Source organism: Equus caballus, chromosome 21 (genome assembly GCF_041296265.1).
Source record: "Equus caballus isolate H_3958 breed thoroughbred chromosome 21, TB-T2T, whole genome shotgun sequence".
In the NCBI taxonomy this organism is placed as follows: Eukaryota; Metazoa; Chordata; class Mammalia; order Perissodactyla; family Equidae; genus Equus; species Equus caballus.
In genome coordinates this window covers 25,714,927-25,731,221 of record NC_091704.1, presented here as the reverse complement: position 1 = coordinate 25,731,221, position 16,295 = coordinate 25,714,927, and the positions used below count along the sequence as shown (strand labels likewise).

At 56.2% G+C, this 16,295-nt stretch overlaps 2 protein-coding genes across 2 annotated transcripts; both read left to right on the top strand.

The window, feature by feature from the left end:
- The first annotated feature begins 3,314 nt into the window (after positions 1 to 3,314).
- LOC138919722 (spermatogenesis-associated protein 31E1-like) lies at positions 3,315 to 7,102 on the top strand. Its single transcript, XM_070245920.1, has 4 exons — positions 3,315 to 3,534; positions 4,300 to 4,360; positions 4,819 to 4,879; positions 5,163 to 7,102. Exons 1-4 carry the CDS (start codon positions 3,346 to 3,348, stop codon positions 6,583 to 6,585), a joined length of 1,734 nt encoding a protein of 577 aa, XP_070102021.1. The 5' UTR covers positions 3,315 to 3,345; the 3' UTR covers positions 6,586 to 7,102.
- Positions 7,103 to 10,897: 3,795 nt separating this feature from the next.
- LOC138919934 (spermatogenesis-associated protein 31E1-like) lies at positions 10,898 to 14,317 on the top strand. The gene is made up of 4 exons (XM_070246811.1): positions 10,898 to 11,138; positions 11,901 to 11,961; positions 12,427 to 12,487; positions 12,761 to 14,317. The coding sequence occupies exons 1-4, from the start codon at positions 10,953 to 10,955 to the stop codon at positions 14,217 to 14,219; spliced, it is 1,767 nt and encodes a 588-aa protein (XP_070102912.1). The 5' UTR covers positions 10,898 to 10,952; the 3' UTR covers positions 14,220 to 14,317.
- The last annotated feature ends 1,978 nt before the right edge of the window (positions 14,318 to 16,295 follow it).

Here is a 16,295-nt window from a genome sequence, read left to right as displayed (position 1 = left end):
GGAGATGGGCCTGCGCATCCCTCTCGGCCCAGCGTCCCCGTCCCTCTGTGCTTGTCACAGTCTGGAGCAGCAGCGACAAGGATGGCTGCGCTCCCGGCTCTGAGGGCGGGCGGGTGGGGAGCACGCGTGCTGCTGTGGGCCTCACCCCTCTGCCCAGAGGAGCTCAGAGCCCTGCTCTCCTGCCCCTGCCTTCTCCTCCTGGGGAACGGAGCCGGGGGTGAGTGTGTGGGGTCACCACCTGACGGTGGGTGGGACACTGTGCGCCTAGGGTGGGACGCCGGGGAAGGAGAATAAAGTGCCACTAGAGTTTAACCGCTTACCTACCGGATGACATTTTTTGATTTTTACGATTTCACCCCTTAGAAATAAACCTGCCATGAGCTTCTCTGTGAAGGCTTTTGGGTGAACTGAAATTTGCCTGCCCAGTAAGTATCAATGGCAGTGATGGTGTGAAAATGAACCCGCCTCCAGGATCTCACAAGCAAATGCAACACGGGTTAGAGGCTGAAAGGGCGAAACAGGGCAGAGAGAGTAAACCTAACACGGTATCTTGGATTTGAGCCATTTCCTCAGGAAAAAAATGCCGTTACCTAACGCACGACAGGTGCCGAGGACGTGGGAGGGCCAGGTATCACCACATTGAATAAAACACTGTCAGAACGTATCTGGACAGGAGACCCCTGACCTTCAACCTGTCACAAGCTCTTTGTTCTTCGTCTCCAGAGAACATTAAGTAGACAGAGATCCGCACCTGCGGAGCAGGTCCCCTGAATGAACTGGATTTCCACTTGAATTAAGAAGAAACTAGCTCATGGTTGCTGTGGACTCAAATTATTTGGGAATGAACACACAACTGCAGTTTCTCACTTGAGTACTAGCGCAGAATCGCTAGATTAAATGGTAACGGAATCCAATGAATCCCAACAGAGCAAGAAAATGTCAGTGCGTTCCTGGCCCTCCTATCGCTTCTCTATTGAACGGAAGAGAAAAGGGAACCTTTCTGAAACTCGTCTTAATATCGGAGCAGCAGGCAATTCCTGTACTTCTGTCTTCTGCTATGACAGAGATAGAAATCATCGTGTATGTCAGGGAAACAATCCAATTTCCCTAAATTTGGGGTGGGCGGTCTTTATTTAATACCAGGGGTTCCCCTCTACTATTGACACTGTTCCAGGTGGGTCAGGTTTCCCGGAAGAGCTTTCCGATTGATTTGCATTTTAAAACACATTCGCTCCTCATCCTCTCTCTGAGCTGGCAGGCAGGCCAATTCAGGGAACACGCGGGAGGCCCGAGTCATGTCAGTCCCTGACCTGGGCAGCTGGCTTTGAGGAGGCCCTGAGTCCAGAACTCTTGCGTGCGAGAGCCTGAATGTGGGACTCTGGTCACAGTCATACGCTAGCCAAGCGTCCCAATTAGGAGTCCCAGCTCCAGAAAAAGGTCTTTGTTGGACTTCAGAAGAACAAAGTTGTTTTAACTGTTGAGAAAGACGTTAAAGATCATCTTGGGGCCTGCTAAGAGAGTTACCCTGTTGCAAATTCTGCTGTGATCACACACATTCGTAAATCGGGAACGTATTTATCATGTGAAGCTAGTAAGAACAACGTAGACCTTAACGCTTTTGGTATAAGTAAGATTACCCTATTATCAGTTAAAAGAGTCTCTCTCCGTCGCTGTGTGTATGGATAGCTGTGTAATAAGTATAAACCCGGATATCTAAGCACTACCTGTCCAACGAGTCTGAAAAGTTAACACGTTGACCAAAAAGTACAATCCCTAAGTGAACCCCCAGTTCTCACTGAAAAAGGCATGTCCGATGATGTCACCAGGGAATTCCTCTAGGACTCGAAGGGCCCTCTTTCTACAGGTTCAGGCAAGACTCGAGGCTCCGGGGGCCCGGAGGGGGCAGGAAGGGGAAGGCAAGGCCAACTCTGAGAAAGAGATCGCGTGGCGGGCAAACCGGGGAGACCAGAAAGGGCTGCCTCAGACTGGACTCCAACCCGGGCCACGGACCCGGCCCCAACGTCCGCTCTCAAGAGCAGCACTTCAGCTCACTCGAGCCGTGCCCGGCTTCGGGCTGGGCCACACAGCCGTCTAAACTCTGGAAACGGAAGACGGTCTATTTCGGGCGGAATGAGAAGAAACAGGGTCAAGACGACAGAAAAGCTTAGAGAAAATGAGAATGTGCTGAATTCTCTGGTTGGAAAGGCCTGAATTGGTCTGTGCAAATGTGTCCACGCCTGCGTTATGTATGGGCGCGCGTGTGTGTGTGTCTGTGTGTGTGTGTGTGTGTGTGTGTCCAGCACGTCCCATAAGTCTTGGTGAAGGCTTTCTCACTTCAGAAGTAGAAATGCGACTAACATAAAACACATTACTGGGAGGTTTAGTTACTTAAATTTTGATTATGCTTATGTTCCGTAAGAAATGATTAGTTTCCATTTTTGGGTGAGTCGTCCTGAGTGAAGATGGCAAAGGTTGATCGAAACAATAACAACGTTCATATTCAAAGCCAAACAAGCGTAAAATAAAGTGGGACTTCCAGATTGACGAAACCAAAAGCTTGTTACGTGGACAAATGGAGTGGAGACTGGCACAACATCGATGAACCTGGCGGGCGTTACGCTCAGTGGAACAAGCCAGACAGAGGAAGACAGATACTGCCTGGGGTCGCTTAACACGTGAACTCGAAAAACGACAAAAGAAAGGTCAATTCACAGAAACAGAGAGTACAAAAGTGGTGGCCAGCGGCTGTGGAGTGGGAGGGAGAGGGAGAGGCAGGTCAAAGGGGACCAACTCTCAGCCCTGAGATCAAGGAGCTCTGAGGATCTCATGTCTGACGTGGTGACTAGAGTCGAGAACGCTGCATTCTATAACTGAGATCAGCTAAGAGAGCAGCACTTCAGTGTCCTGGCACGCACACACAGAGTCAATAAGTGAGGTGAAAACAACAGTCGGAGTTGAGGACAGAGGAGAATGAGGGTGTGAGTCCCTGGGAACTAGCTCGAATTCCTGGGAGAACTGCAGACTTTCAAAGGCCCTGAGATAGGTGGCTTCAAACCAAGAATCCAGGAGAGGCAAGGAACCGGGCGACAGCTGGCTTCCAGGTGGAAGAAACAGAAAACCAGCTAAGGTCTAGAAGGCCCAGGAGGGTGGAGGGAGGCAGTTGGAGGCCAGTTGGCGGCGCAGGGGCTGGGGTCCAATCGGCTGCCCTCCTCTCGCCTGCCCCTCCCCCCTCCCCCCTCAGGAGCCCCCGTGACACGGCCACAGTTCCACGATGAGGGCGTGGGGTTCTAATCTCCAAGTCACTCCCAGCGCTCAGTTGCCTGAGAGTAGGACTAGACTTGAGACATGGAAACTCCTATCTTACGTCTACAAAGCATTGTTGCTACCTGCTTGAGCTCCAGTGCCGCCTCCTGGGTGATTGGGACCATCCTCCGCATCCTGTATGGACTGGGGCTCTTCCTCCTGTTCTTCCCCCCCTCCCCCAAGAGGAATTCGCCCTCACAACCAACTGACAAAAGGAGAAACGTCAGGAAGGTAAGAAATCCTGGACCCAGACCCACCAGAAGACGAGTCTCTCTCCTCTTTTACTGTGATTTCCACTTCTCTGAATCAACTAGAGGGACCCCAGGGACGGGAAAGAACAGAACATCATCCTTCTAGAGACCAGCCAGGTTGGGTGGGCAGGGGGGAGAGTGGGCACAGGGATTTCGGTCCGAAGACCTCCGAGCAGGAGTCCCGGTGTGGTAGAGGGCTCCAGGGAAAGGCCCCAGAGGCCAGCGACCAGTGGCCACGGACGGGATGCCGAGTGGGATCTGTGGGAAGACAGGCCCTGAGCACCCGTTCCCCAGCCACCTCCCCGGGGCAGGTGTCTCAGGCGGGCCTTTTCTCTGTCGTGGTTGATCTGAGGGCACAGCTGAGCCCCCGAGAGCCTCTGGGCAGGACCTGGAGTGGGGCTGTAGCCTCAGGAAGCAGAGTCCTCCCTGAGGAAGCTCACACGATCCTGTACCTCTGAGAAGGCGCGCGCTTCTCGAGCAGAGGAACAGTGACAGAAGATGCACGCTGGTCCCACATGGGGACCTGCTTACGATCCTCAGAGAAGGAAGACAGCAAACGTCCATTTTGTGTTCAGTTATCCACTTCAAAAGGAAGTAAAAGGGAAGGAACACCCCAGAGCCCCAGGAGTTCAGGGTAGGCAGTCATCCCGCTCACAAACGCTGTGCGTCTGCGGCTGGTCCAGAGAGAGGAGAGGGAGCCTTGGGGCTCAGACCCCGCAGTTTCTTGTCTTTTCTCTCACCTCAGCGTCAAGTGGAGCCCAGAGGGAGGAGCAGCAGGAGCAGGAAGAAAAGGGGAGCTTTGAAAGGTAAGCAAGCTCCTGCCATTCAGCCCTGTGCCCCAGAGCTGGCCTGCACCTCCTGTCCCTGAGCGCCCAGCTCCGTGGGCTCGAGGATGCCAGGGACAGAGCCTGTCCCTCAGGAAACAGAGCCCTCAGCGAGGCTCCCGGCAAGGAGAGGAAAACCTGAGTGCTTGCCAGATGCTGTGCGCGGAACCAAGGCCCAGGCCAGCAGGCGTCCGGAACAGGGTGTTGCCCAGCAGGGGCATGTGGGCTGTGGTGGAGGTTGAAGCACTTGGTCCACGACAAACCTCAACCCATCAGCAGCCTTGCCATCCCCGTCAGGGATCCCGTGGCCTTGGGCACTGGTGCCTGGGCTCCAGAGTCTGACCTCAAACGGTCTCCCCTAAAGGCACACTGCACGCAGCCTCCTGCCAGAGCCCTAGGCCCCCGCCTTCACGGCTGTGACCCAGTGCCCTCATTTCTAGCTTACAGAGCTGGCCGGAAGGACCTGGCAGAAGTGGGGGGCCTGAGGTCCCTTTCGCCAAGGTAAGGAATCTTGCCCTTCTCTCCTGGGCTTCTTCCTCGCAGAGTCTCTGACGTGCCCCGGGGCTACAGGCAGCTTGGGGCTGAGCTGGGAGGGGAGCCATGGGGCAGGGGGTGGCAAGAGGCCTGGCGGGGAGGGACAGCAGGAGAATTCGGTGAAGTGAAGGGAGGGCCAGGGAGGGCCATGGCTCTCAAGGGGCCACCCGCACCTGGCCTGGCCTGGCCTGCCCTGCTGTCCCAGGGCCCTCTGCTCCTGGCTACAGCTTGTGCATCTTGTTTCCCGCAGCTCCCCGGGGAGGCTGTCTTGTAAGGGGTGCTTCCATCGCTTGACATCTCAAGCCTCCCCTGGGGAGGCGTGCAAGACAGCGTCTGCTAGAGTCCGCCAGCCACGCGGGAAGCCCGTGCAAGGTGCTCCTCTCACCACGGCTCCAGCACTTTCCCTGGCTCTTCTCACCCAGCGCACTCTACCTTGGGCCTCCACCCTGCCAGCAGAACCGCCCTCGGCCCTGACCACCACTCCACTACGCCCTGTTGCCACGAGCTCGGCCCCAGCTCACTCGTGTTGGCCATTTCCCAACTCAGGCCACGGCCGCGTGAGCTGTCGCGTTGAAACGTTCCCCTCCCGCTGGAACACGATCCAGGTCTTGTTCTTCCCCGTGCCGTCGCACTTCGGGTCCCAGCAAGGGCCCCTGTCCTGCCACCCACCAGTGGCCTCATTCTGGGGAGGCCCCACACATAGGCAGGGAGAGACCGACAGCCCCTCAGTCGCCAACCCTGACGCCCAGAAGCTGCTCGAGACAGACATCACGGAGAGCATGCAAACGGAGGTCTGGGAAGAAGAACAAGACGATCCACGCACTCCTCAGATGCTCCCAGCACACACTATCACGTCTGGGCTGAATTTCCGCTGGGGCCTACCCCTCCTGCCCTTGGGGCCTGCAGCTCTGGAAGCATGTGAGGCTCAACCCTCGGCCCTTCCACGGTCCCCTCTGCCCCCCGCAGCCACCTGTGATTCTGGGGCCCCCTCGAAAGCTGACTCTGCACACTTGACGGGAAAACCTCTTGAGCCTCCTCCGGGTGACCAGGTCTTAACTTGGACGACCAAACCATCAGTTCCCAGGCTGGCCCGTCCCCTCCCTGCTCCCTCACCTGTGTGTGAGGAAAATCAGAAGGCCCTGGGAGGGACCCTACCTGGCGATGGCAGTGGGCCCTCAGAAGCCTCTCTCTCGGGACAGGAGGGCCGGCCGCCTTCTCCAACCTTCCCACGCGGCCTCTCAGAGAGAAAAGGGCGGGGTGGGACCTTCGTGGGGGCCGAGCAAGGCCGTCGGGGGCCGACTTCAGGGTCCCCCGTGGCCAGGGAAGAGCCTCGGGAGGAGAGCAGGGGTGGGGCCTCACCAGAGCCCTGCCGCGGGGTGGCAACACTGGACGGGGAGTCAGGGTCCCAGTCTCGGAGCCAGGTCGGGGACGTGGGAGACACCCTCGAGACCAAACCCCTCCAGCCCCCGCCTGCAAAGGAAGAGGATCCTCGCGACAGCCCTCTCAGAAAAATGTTGAGACGCCTCCTGCCCTGCCTGAGGCCCAACAAGGAGGAAGCACCAGAGGAGCCCCTCGCAAAGGCAAGCCCGCCTCAGCCACCGCCCAGAGCCGGGCACGGGTCACACGCAGCTCGGCGTCGGATGGCGGGGCTGTTCAGGCGCCATCGACAGTGACATCCTGTGTCTGCGTCCTGGGAGGGAAACTGAGGCTGGCCGAGAACTTCTGGCCTCCCAGCAGAAGCATCGCAAAACCCATTTCAGGCCTGGCAAGCCGGACATACCTGTCACCACGACGTTCCCTCCTCCCCAGAGCAGAGGAGAACAATCACAGAGGACAGTCCCCAACCCACCTCCAGGGACCACAACTGTCCGAATACGAGGGGATGGATCAGAGCAGGCATGGCGACGGGACCCTGCCATCCGGGCAGCCGCGGTCCCCGGCCAAACCCTGCCAGCCTGGGCTGAGGGTGGCAGCTGCCTCAGCCAATCCATTACCCGCCACGCTCTCCTCAGATATGCCTCTCCCGGGATGAGCAGACTGTGCCTGACACAGCTTTCCTCGTAGGAACGCTTCTCTGCCCGAACGGGCAAGCGGACGAACAGAAAACCTGGTTTTGCTCCTTATCCCACCCTCCGTGCTAATGCTGTCCTCCTACCCCAATTTTCCCCAAATACACTTGTTTTCTCCCTAGAGGTCGTGGCTTCTGTCTGTGCCCTGCTAGGGGGAAAGAACGGGGTCAGGCTCCGCCCTTCCTGAGCGTCTGCTTTGGCTTCCAGAAGGGACAGGGCCATGGGGGGAGGCCGACTGCAGCGTGGCTCACCTGCCCTCGCCCCAGCTCCCCCATTGCACCTCAAGTCCCCATCACACCGTCCTTACAAAAACCAATGGAAGCTTTGGGCTCTTTCCAGATGAGCAAAACCTCTAAGACCCCAAGCCCACGATGGGCCCCGCCTGTCCTCTCCTGCGTTCTCTGGCCCTTGAACTTGTGGGGCTGTAGGGAGGGGCTTTGCAGAGGCTCCAGCAAGCGTAGAGACAGGCTCACAGGTCACAGAGTGGGGAGGGGAGTGTGGGGCAGTGCTGGCCCTGAGTCCGGAGGGCGAGGAAGCTTGCCCTGCACCCCGAGCTCTCGCTGGGAATAGGTGAGGACGCTGCCCCGGGAGCTGCTCCTCTCCCTGCTGAAGCGGCCGTGGAGATGGGCCTGCGCATCCCTCTCGGCCCAGCGTCCCCGTCCCTCTGTGCTTGTCACAGTCTGGAGCAGCAGCGACAAGGATGGCTGCGCTCCCGGCTCTGAGGGCGGGCGGGTGGGGAGCACGCGTGCTGCTGTGGGCCTCACCCCTCTGCCCAGAGGAGCTCAGAGCCCTGCTCTCCTGCCCCTGCCTTCTCCTCCTGGGGAACGGAGCCGGGGGTGAGTGTGTGGGGTCACCACCTGACGGTGGGTGGGACACTGTGCGCCTAGGGTGGGACGCCGGGGAAGGAGAATAAAGTGCCACTAGAGTTTAACCGCTTACCTACCGGATGACATTTTTTGATTTTTACGATTTCACCCCTTAGAAATAAACCTGCCATGAGCTTCTCTGTGAAGGCTTTTGGGTGAACTGAAATTTGCCTGCCCAGTAAGTATCAATGGCAGTGATGGTGTGAAAATGAACCCGCCTCCAGGATCTCACAAGCAAATGCAACACGGGTTAGAGGCTGAAAGGGCGAAACAGGGCAGAGAGAGTAAACCTAACACGGTATCTTGGATTTGAGCCATTTCCTCAGGAAAAAAATGCCGTTACCTAACGCACGACAGGTGCCGAGGACGTGGGAGGGCCAGGTATCACCACATTGAATAAAACACTGTCAGAACGTATCTGGACAGGAGACCCCTGACCTTCAACCTGTCACAAGCTCTTTGTTCTTCGTCTCCAGAGAACATTAAGTAGACAGAGATCCGCACCTGCGGAGCAGGTCCCCTGAATGAACTGGATTTCCACTTGAATTAAGAAGAAACTAGCTCATGGTTGCTGTGGACTCAAATTATTTGGGAATGAACACACAACTGCAGTTTCTCACTTGAGTACTAGCGCAGAATCGCTAGATTAAATGGTAACGGAATCCAATGAATCCCAACAGAGCAAGAAAATGTCAGTGCGTTCCTGGCCCTCCTATCGCTTCTCTATTGAACGGAAGAGAAAAGGGAACCTTTCTGAAACTCGTCTTAATATCGGAGCAGCAGGCAATTCCTGTACTTCTGTCTTCTGCTATGACAGAGATAGAAATCATCGTGTATGTCAGGGAAACAATCCAATTTCCCTAAATTTGGGGTGGGCGGTCTTTATTTAATACCAGGGGTTCCCCTCTACTATTGACACTGTTCCAGGTGGGTCAGGTTTCCCGGAAGAGCTTTCCGATTGATTTGCATTTTAAAACACATTCGCTCCTCATCCTCTCTCTGAGCTGGCAGGCAGGCCAATTCAGGGAACACGCGGGAGGCCCGAGTCATGTCAGTCCCTGACCTGGGCAGCTGGCTTTGAGGAGGCCCTGAGTCCAGAACTCTTGCGTGCGAGAGCCTGAATGTGGGACTCTGGTCACAGTCATACGCTAGCCAAGCGTCCCAATTAGGAGTCCCAGCTCCAGAAAAAGGTCTTTGTTGGACTTCAGAAGAACAAAGTTGTTTTAACTGTTGAGAAAGACGTTAAAGATCATCTTGGGGCCTGCTAAGAGAGTTACCCTGTTGCAAATTCTGCTGTGATCACACACATTCGTAAATCGGGAACGTATTTATCATGTGAAGCTAGTAAGAACAACGTAGACCTTAACGCTTTTGGTATAAGTAAGATTACCCTATTATCAGTTAAAAGAGTCTCTCTCCGTCGCTGTGTGTATGGATAGCTGTGTAATAACTATAAACCCGGATATCTAAGCACTACCTGTCCAACGAGTCTGAAAAGTTAACACGTTGACCAAAAAGTACAATCCCTAAGTGAACCCCCAGTTCTCACTGAAAAAGGCATGTCCGATGATGTCACCAGGGAATTCCTCTAGGACTCGAAGGGCCCTCTTTCTACAGGTTCAGGCAAGACTCGAGGCTCCGGGGGCCCGGAGGGGGCAGGAAGGGGAAGGCAAGGCCAACTCTGAGAAAGAGATCGCGTGGAGGGCAAACCGGGGAGACCAGAAAGGGCTGCCTCAGACTGGACTCCAACCGGGGCCACGGACCCGGCCCCAACGTCCGCTCTCAAGAGCAGCACTTCAGCTCACTCGAGCCGTGCCCGGCTTCGGGCTGGGCCACACAGCCGTCTGGACTCTGGAAACTGAAGACTGTCTATTTGAGGCAGAGTAAGAAGAAATGGGGTCAAGACGACATAAGAGATTAAAGAAAATGGGAATATGCTTAATTCTCTGCTTTGAAAATACTGAAGTGTTCTGTGCCAATGTGTCCACGCCTGCGTATGTGCGGGCGTGTGTGTGTGTGTGTGTCTGTGTGTGTGTGTCCAGCATGTGCCATAAGTCTTGGTAAAGGCTTTCTCACTGCAGAAGCAGAAACGCTACTGACACAAAACACATCATTGGGAGGTTTAATTACTTAAACTTTTAGTATGCTTACGTTAAATAATAAATGATTAGTTTCAATTTGGGGGTGAGTCGTTCGGAGTGAAGATGGCAAAGGTTGGTGGAAACAATAACAACGTTCGTATTCAAAACCAAATAAGTGCAAAGTAAAGTGGGACTTGCAGATTGACGAAACCAAAAGCTTGTTATGTGGACAAATGGAGCTGAGATTTGCGCAACATGGATGAACCTGGCGGGCGTTATGCTCAATGAAACGAGCCAGACAGAGAAGCACAGATACTGCCTGGGCTCACTTACACGTGAACTCGGAAAACTATAAAAGAAAGGTCAACTCATGGAAACAGAGAATAGAAAAGTGGTGGCCAGCGGCTGTGGGGTGGGGGAAATAGAGAGAGGCAGGTGAAAGGAGACAAACTTTCAGCTCTCAGATGAAAAACGTCGGAGGTTCTAATGTCTGGCGTGGTGACTACAGTCGAGAACACTGAATTGCATAATTGAAATCAGCTAGGAGACTGGCACTTCAGTGTCCTCACACACACACACACACACACACACACACACACACACACACAAAGTCACTAGGTGAGGTGAAAACAGCAATCAGAGTTGAGGACAGAGGAGGATCAGGGTATGAATCCCTGGGAACTAGATCAAATTCCTGGGAGAACTTCAGACTTTCGAAGGCCATGAGATAGCTGGCTTCAAACCAAGAATCCAGGAGACGCAAGGAACCCGGTGACCTCTGGCTTCCAGGGGGAAGACATAGAAAACTAGCTAAGGTCTCGAAGGCCCAGGAGGGTAGAGGGAGGGAGACGTAGGCTAGAGGGTGGGGGAGGGGCTCTGGTCCAGCCTGCTCCCCTGCTGTCCCCTCCGCAGCCCTCAAGAGCCCTTTGTGACAAGGCCGCACTTCTGTCATGGGGGCCTGGGGTAATAATCTCCAAGCCACTCCCAGAGCTCAGTTGCCTGAGGGCAGCACTGCATTTCTGACATGCAGAATCCTCTCATGTTTCTGAAAAGCCTCTTTGCTACCTGGCCGAGCTCCAGTTCCACTTCCTGGGTGATTGGGACCATCCTCCCCTTCCTGTGTGGACTGGGGCTCTTCCTCCTGCGCCTTCCCTCCCTGCAGAGGAATCCATCCTCGCGACCACCTTGTGAACGCAGAAACATAAGGAAGGTAAGAAACCCTGGGCAGAGACCCACCAGAAGATGAGTCTCTCTTCTGTTCTACTGTCATTTCCAAGATTCTGAATCAAAGTAGAGGGACTCCGGAACTGGCAGAGAATACAACATCCTCCTTCCACGGACAAGCCAGGCTGGGCGAGCAGGGATTAGAGAGGGCACGAGGATTTCCCTCGGAAGATCTCAGAGCAGGAGTCCAGGTGTGGTAGAGGGCTCCAGGGAAAGTCCCCAGTCCAGTGACCAGCGGCTGAGGAAGGGATGCTGAGTGGGATCTGCGTGGGAGGACGGGTCTTGAGCTCTGGTTCCCCCACCGCCTTCCTGGGGCAGGCGTCTTGAGCAGGCCTTTCCTCTGTCGGGGCTGATCTGAGGGCAGTGCTGAGCCCCCGAGAGCCTCCAGGCAGGGTCTGGAGTGGGGCTCGGGCCTCGGGAAGCAGAGTCCTCCCCGAGGAAGCTCAGAGGCTTCTGGACGTCTGCGAATGTGCGTGATTCTTGAACAGAGGAACAGTGACGAAAGAAATCCATGGTGGGTCTCACATAGAAAATCATCCTTCCTCACGTTCTCCAAAGAAGGAAGACACCAAAGATCCGTTTCACGTTCTAGTCTCCACTTCAAAAACGAGTAAAAGGAAAGAAACACCCCCGGGCGCCAGGAGCTGAGTGCAGGCAGTCGTCTTCCTCATAAACGCTAAGTGTCCACGGCTGGTCCAGAGATAGGAGAGGGAGCCCCCACAGCTGCTTCTTTTTTCTCTCATTTCAGCGTCAAGTGGAGCCCAGAGGGAAGAGCAGCAGGAGCAGGAAGAAAAGGGGAGCTTTGAAAGGTAAGCTCCTGCCATTCAGCCCCGTGCCCCAGAGCTGGCCCCCATCTCCTGTCCCTGAGCGCCCAGCTCCACGGGCTCGAGGATGCCAGGGGCAGAACCCGTCCCTCAGGAAACAGAACACTCAGGGAGGTTTGCGGGAGGGAGACGAAAACCTGAGGACTTGCCACATTCTGTGCTGGGAACCAGGGCCCGGGCCAGGAGGGGCCTGGAACAGGGTCTCGTCCAGCCGGGGCACGTGGGCTGTGGTGGAGGTGGAAGCGCGTGGTCAATGACATAGCTCAACCCATCAGCAGCCTTGCCAGCCCCATCAGGGATCCGGTGGCCTTGGACACTGGTGCCCGGGTTCGACAGTCTGACCTCCCAACAGACTCCCCTAAAGGCACAGTGCACGCAGCCTCCTGTAAGAGCCCTCTCCACCGCCCCTGCCCCGCTTTCAGTGCTGTGACCCAGTCTCCTGATTTCTAGCTCCCAGAGCTGCTGGGAAGGGCCTGGCAGAAGTGCGGGGCCAGGTGTCGCTTTCGCACAGGTAAGGGATCTTGCCCTTCTCTCCCGGACTTCTTGCTCCCAGAGTCTCTGGTGTGGCCCCAGGGCTGCAGGCAGCTTGGGGCTGAGCTGGGAGGGGAGCCACGGGGACAGGGGTGGCCAAAGGCCTGCGGTGAGGCAGAGCAGGAGAATTTGGTGAAGTGGAGGTGGGGCCATGGAGGGCCATGGCTCCCAAGGGGCCACCCCCGCCTGGACTGCCCTGCTGTCCCGGGCCCCTCTGCTCCCGGCTGCAGCTTGTGCCTCCTGGCTCCCGCAGCTCCCCAGGGAGGCTGTCTTCCAAGGGATGCTCCCATCGCTCATCATGTCAAGGCTACCCTGGGGAGGCGAGCAACACAGCATACGCCAGAGCCCAGCAGCCACGCGGAAAGCCTGTGGCAGGTGCTACTCTCACCATGACTCCAGCACATTCCCTGGGGCCTCTGACCCACACCCCTATACCTCTGGCCTCCACCCTGCCGGCGGAACCTCCAGCTGACTTGACCAGAATCCCACCGGACACTACTGCCATGAGCACAGCTCCAGCTCACTCCTCTTGGCCATTTCCCAACTCAGGCCACGGCCGCATGAGCTGGCGCGTCGAGTTCCTCTCGCAGTGGCACATGATCAAGGTCTTGTTCTTCCCCGGGTCAGCGCACCTCCAGTCCCAGCAAGGGCACCTGTCCTGCCACCGACCAGTGGCCTCATTCCGGGGAGGCCCCACACACAGGGAGGGAGAGACGGAGAGCCCCTCACTTGCCAACCCTGATGCGCCAAAGCTGCTCAAGATGGAAATCAGGAAAAGAACACAGACGAAGGCCTGGCCAGAGAAAGAAGAACAAGACGCCCCAGGCAGCCCTCAGATGCTCGAAGCACCCAGTATCACGTCTGGGCTGAATGTCCGCTGGCGCCCACCCTTCCCGTCCTTGGAGTCGGCTGAGCTGAACGCAAGTGAGGCTCAACCCTTGGCCCTTCCACGGTCTACTTTTCCCTCCTCTGCCACCCGTGATTCCGGCACCCGCTTGAAGGCCGACAGTGCAGAGTTCTCGGGAAAACCTCTTGAGCCCCACCCAGGAGAGAAACATAAGACTTTGACCACAAAAGCATCAGTTCCGCGCCTGGCCCCTCCCCTCCCTTCAACTTCCCCTGTGAGTGAGGAAAACCAGAAGGCCCCGGGAGGGACCCTACCTGGCAATGGCTGTGGGCCCTCCGAGGCCTCTCTGATGGGACAGCAGGGCCGGCCGCCTTCTCCGAGCTTCGCATTCAGCCTCTCGGACAGAAATGGGCAGAGCGGGACGGTCGTGGGGGCCGAGCAAGGCCGTCTACACCTGAGTCCAGGGTCAGCAATGGCCAGGAACGAGCCTCTGAAAGAGAGTGGAGGTGGGGCGTCACCAGAGCCCTGCCGTGGGGTGGCAACACTGGAGGGCGAGTCAGGGTCCCAGTCTTGGAGCCAGGTCGGAGGAACAGGAGACGCCCTCGGGACCAAACCCCTCCAGGCCCTGCCGGAAAAAGAAGAGGTTTTTCACGTCAGCCCTCTCAGAAAAATGTTGAGACGCCTCCTGCCCTGCCTGAGGCCCAACAAGGAGGAAGCACCAGAGGAGCCCCTTGCAAAGGCAAGCCCGCGTCAGCCACCGCCCAGAGCCAGGCACGGGTCACACGCAGCTCGGCGTCGGATGGCAGGGCTGTTCAGGCGCCATCCACAGTATCATCCTTTGTCTGGGCGCTGGGAGACAGACTGAGGGTTCGCCAAGGACTTCTGGTTTTTCTCCTGACCTCACCCTCTGTGCTGATGGTGCCTTCCAACCCCGATTTCCCCCAAATACATGTTTTTTTCCCCTGAGACCTGGTGGCCTCCGTCTCGCCCTGCTAGGGGTAGAAGCAGGGTCAGGCTCCGCCCTCCCTGAGTGTCTACTGTGGCTTCCAGAAGGGGCAGGGCCATGGGGGGAGGCTGACTGCAGCGTGGCTCACGCGCCCTGGCCCCAACTCCCTCATTGCACGCGAAGTACCCATCACGCCATCCTTACAAAAACAAACGGAAGCTTTAGGCTATTCCCAGATGAGCAAAACCTCTAGACCCCAGCCCAGGATGGGCCCCACCCGTCCTCTCCTGCGTTCTCTGGCCCTTGAGCTTCTGGGGCTGTAGGGAGGGGGTTTGCAGAGGCTCCGGGAAGTGTAGAGACAGAGTCACAGGTCACAGGGCGGGGAGGGGAGTGTGGGGCAGTGCTGGCCCTGAGTCCGGAGCGGGAAAGCTTGCCCCGCACCCCGAGCTCTTGGTGGGAATAGATGACGCTGCCCCAGGAGCTTCTTCTGTCCCTGCTGAAGCTGCCGTGGAGATGGGCCTGCGCAACCCTCTCGGCCCAGCGTCGCCCTCCCTCTGTCCTTGTCACAGTCTGGAAGAGCAGCGACGACCACGACTGAGCTCCGGCCTCTGAGGGTGGGCGGTTGGGGAGCACAGAGGCTGCTGCGGGCCTGTCCCCTCCGCCCAGAGGGGCACAGGGCCCTGCTCTCCTGCACCTGCCTTCTCCTCCTGGGGAATGGAGCCGGGGGTGAGTGTGTGGCGGCATGATCTGATGGTGGGACACTGTGCACCTAGGCTGGGACCCGGGAGAAGGAGACAAAGTGCCACCAGAGTTTAACCACTTACCTACTGAAGGACAGTTTTTGGTTTTTATAATGTCCCCTATGCATAAAGCTGCTATGAACTTCTGGGGAAGGTTTTGGCGTGAACCTAAATTTTTCTGCACGGTTAATATCAATGGCAATGAGTAACGAAGGCTTGAAAATGGGCCAGCCTCCAGGAACTTAGAAAGAATGCAACACGCATTAGAGGTTGAAAGGCTGAAACAGGGCAGAGAGACTAACCCTAACACCATATCTTAGATTGAGCCATTTCCTCAGGAAAAAAATGCCGTTACCTAACGCACGACAGGTGCCGAGGACGTGGGAGGGCCAGGTATCACCACATTGAATAAAACACTGTCAGAACGTATCTGGACAGGAGACCCCTGACCTTCAACCTGTCACAAGCTCTTTGTTCTTCGTCTCCAGAGAACATTAAGTAGACAGAGATCCGCACCTGCGGAGCAGGTCCCCTGAATGAACTGGATTTCCACTTGAATTAAGAAGAAACTAGCTCATGGTTGCTGTGGACTCAAATTATTTGGGAATGAACACACAACTGCAGTTTCTCACTTGAGTACTAGCGCAGAATCGCTAGATTAAATGGTAACGGAATCCAATGAATCCCAACAGAGCAAGAAAATGTCAGTGCGTTCCTGGCCCTCCTATCGCTTCTCTATTGAACGGAAGAGAAAAGGGAACCTTTCTGAAACTCGTCTTAATATCGGAGCAGCAGGCAATTCCTGTACTTCTGTCTTCTGCTATGACAGAGATAGAAATCATCGTGTATGTCAGGGAAACAATCCAATTTCCCTAAATTTGGGGTGGGCGGTCTTTATTTAATACCAGGGGTTCCCCTCTACTATTGACACTGTTCCAGGTGGGTCAGGTTTCCCGGAAGAGCTTTCCGATTGATTTGCATTTTAAAACACATTCGCTCCTCATCCTCTCTCTGAGCTGGCAGGCAGGCCAATTCAGGGAACACGCGGGAGGCCCGAGTCATGTCAGTCCCTGACCTGGGCAGCTGGCTTTGAGGAGGCCCTGAGTCCAGAACTCTTGCGTGCGAGAGCCTGAATGTGGGACTCTGGTCACAGTCATACGCTAGCCAAGCGTCCCAATTAGGAGTCCCAGCTCCAGAAAAAGGTCTTTGTTGGACTTCAGAAGAACAAAGTTGTTTTAACTGTTGAGAAAGACGT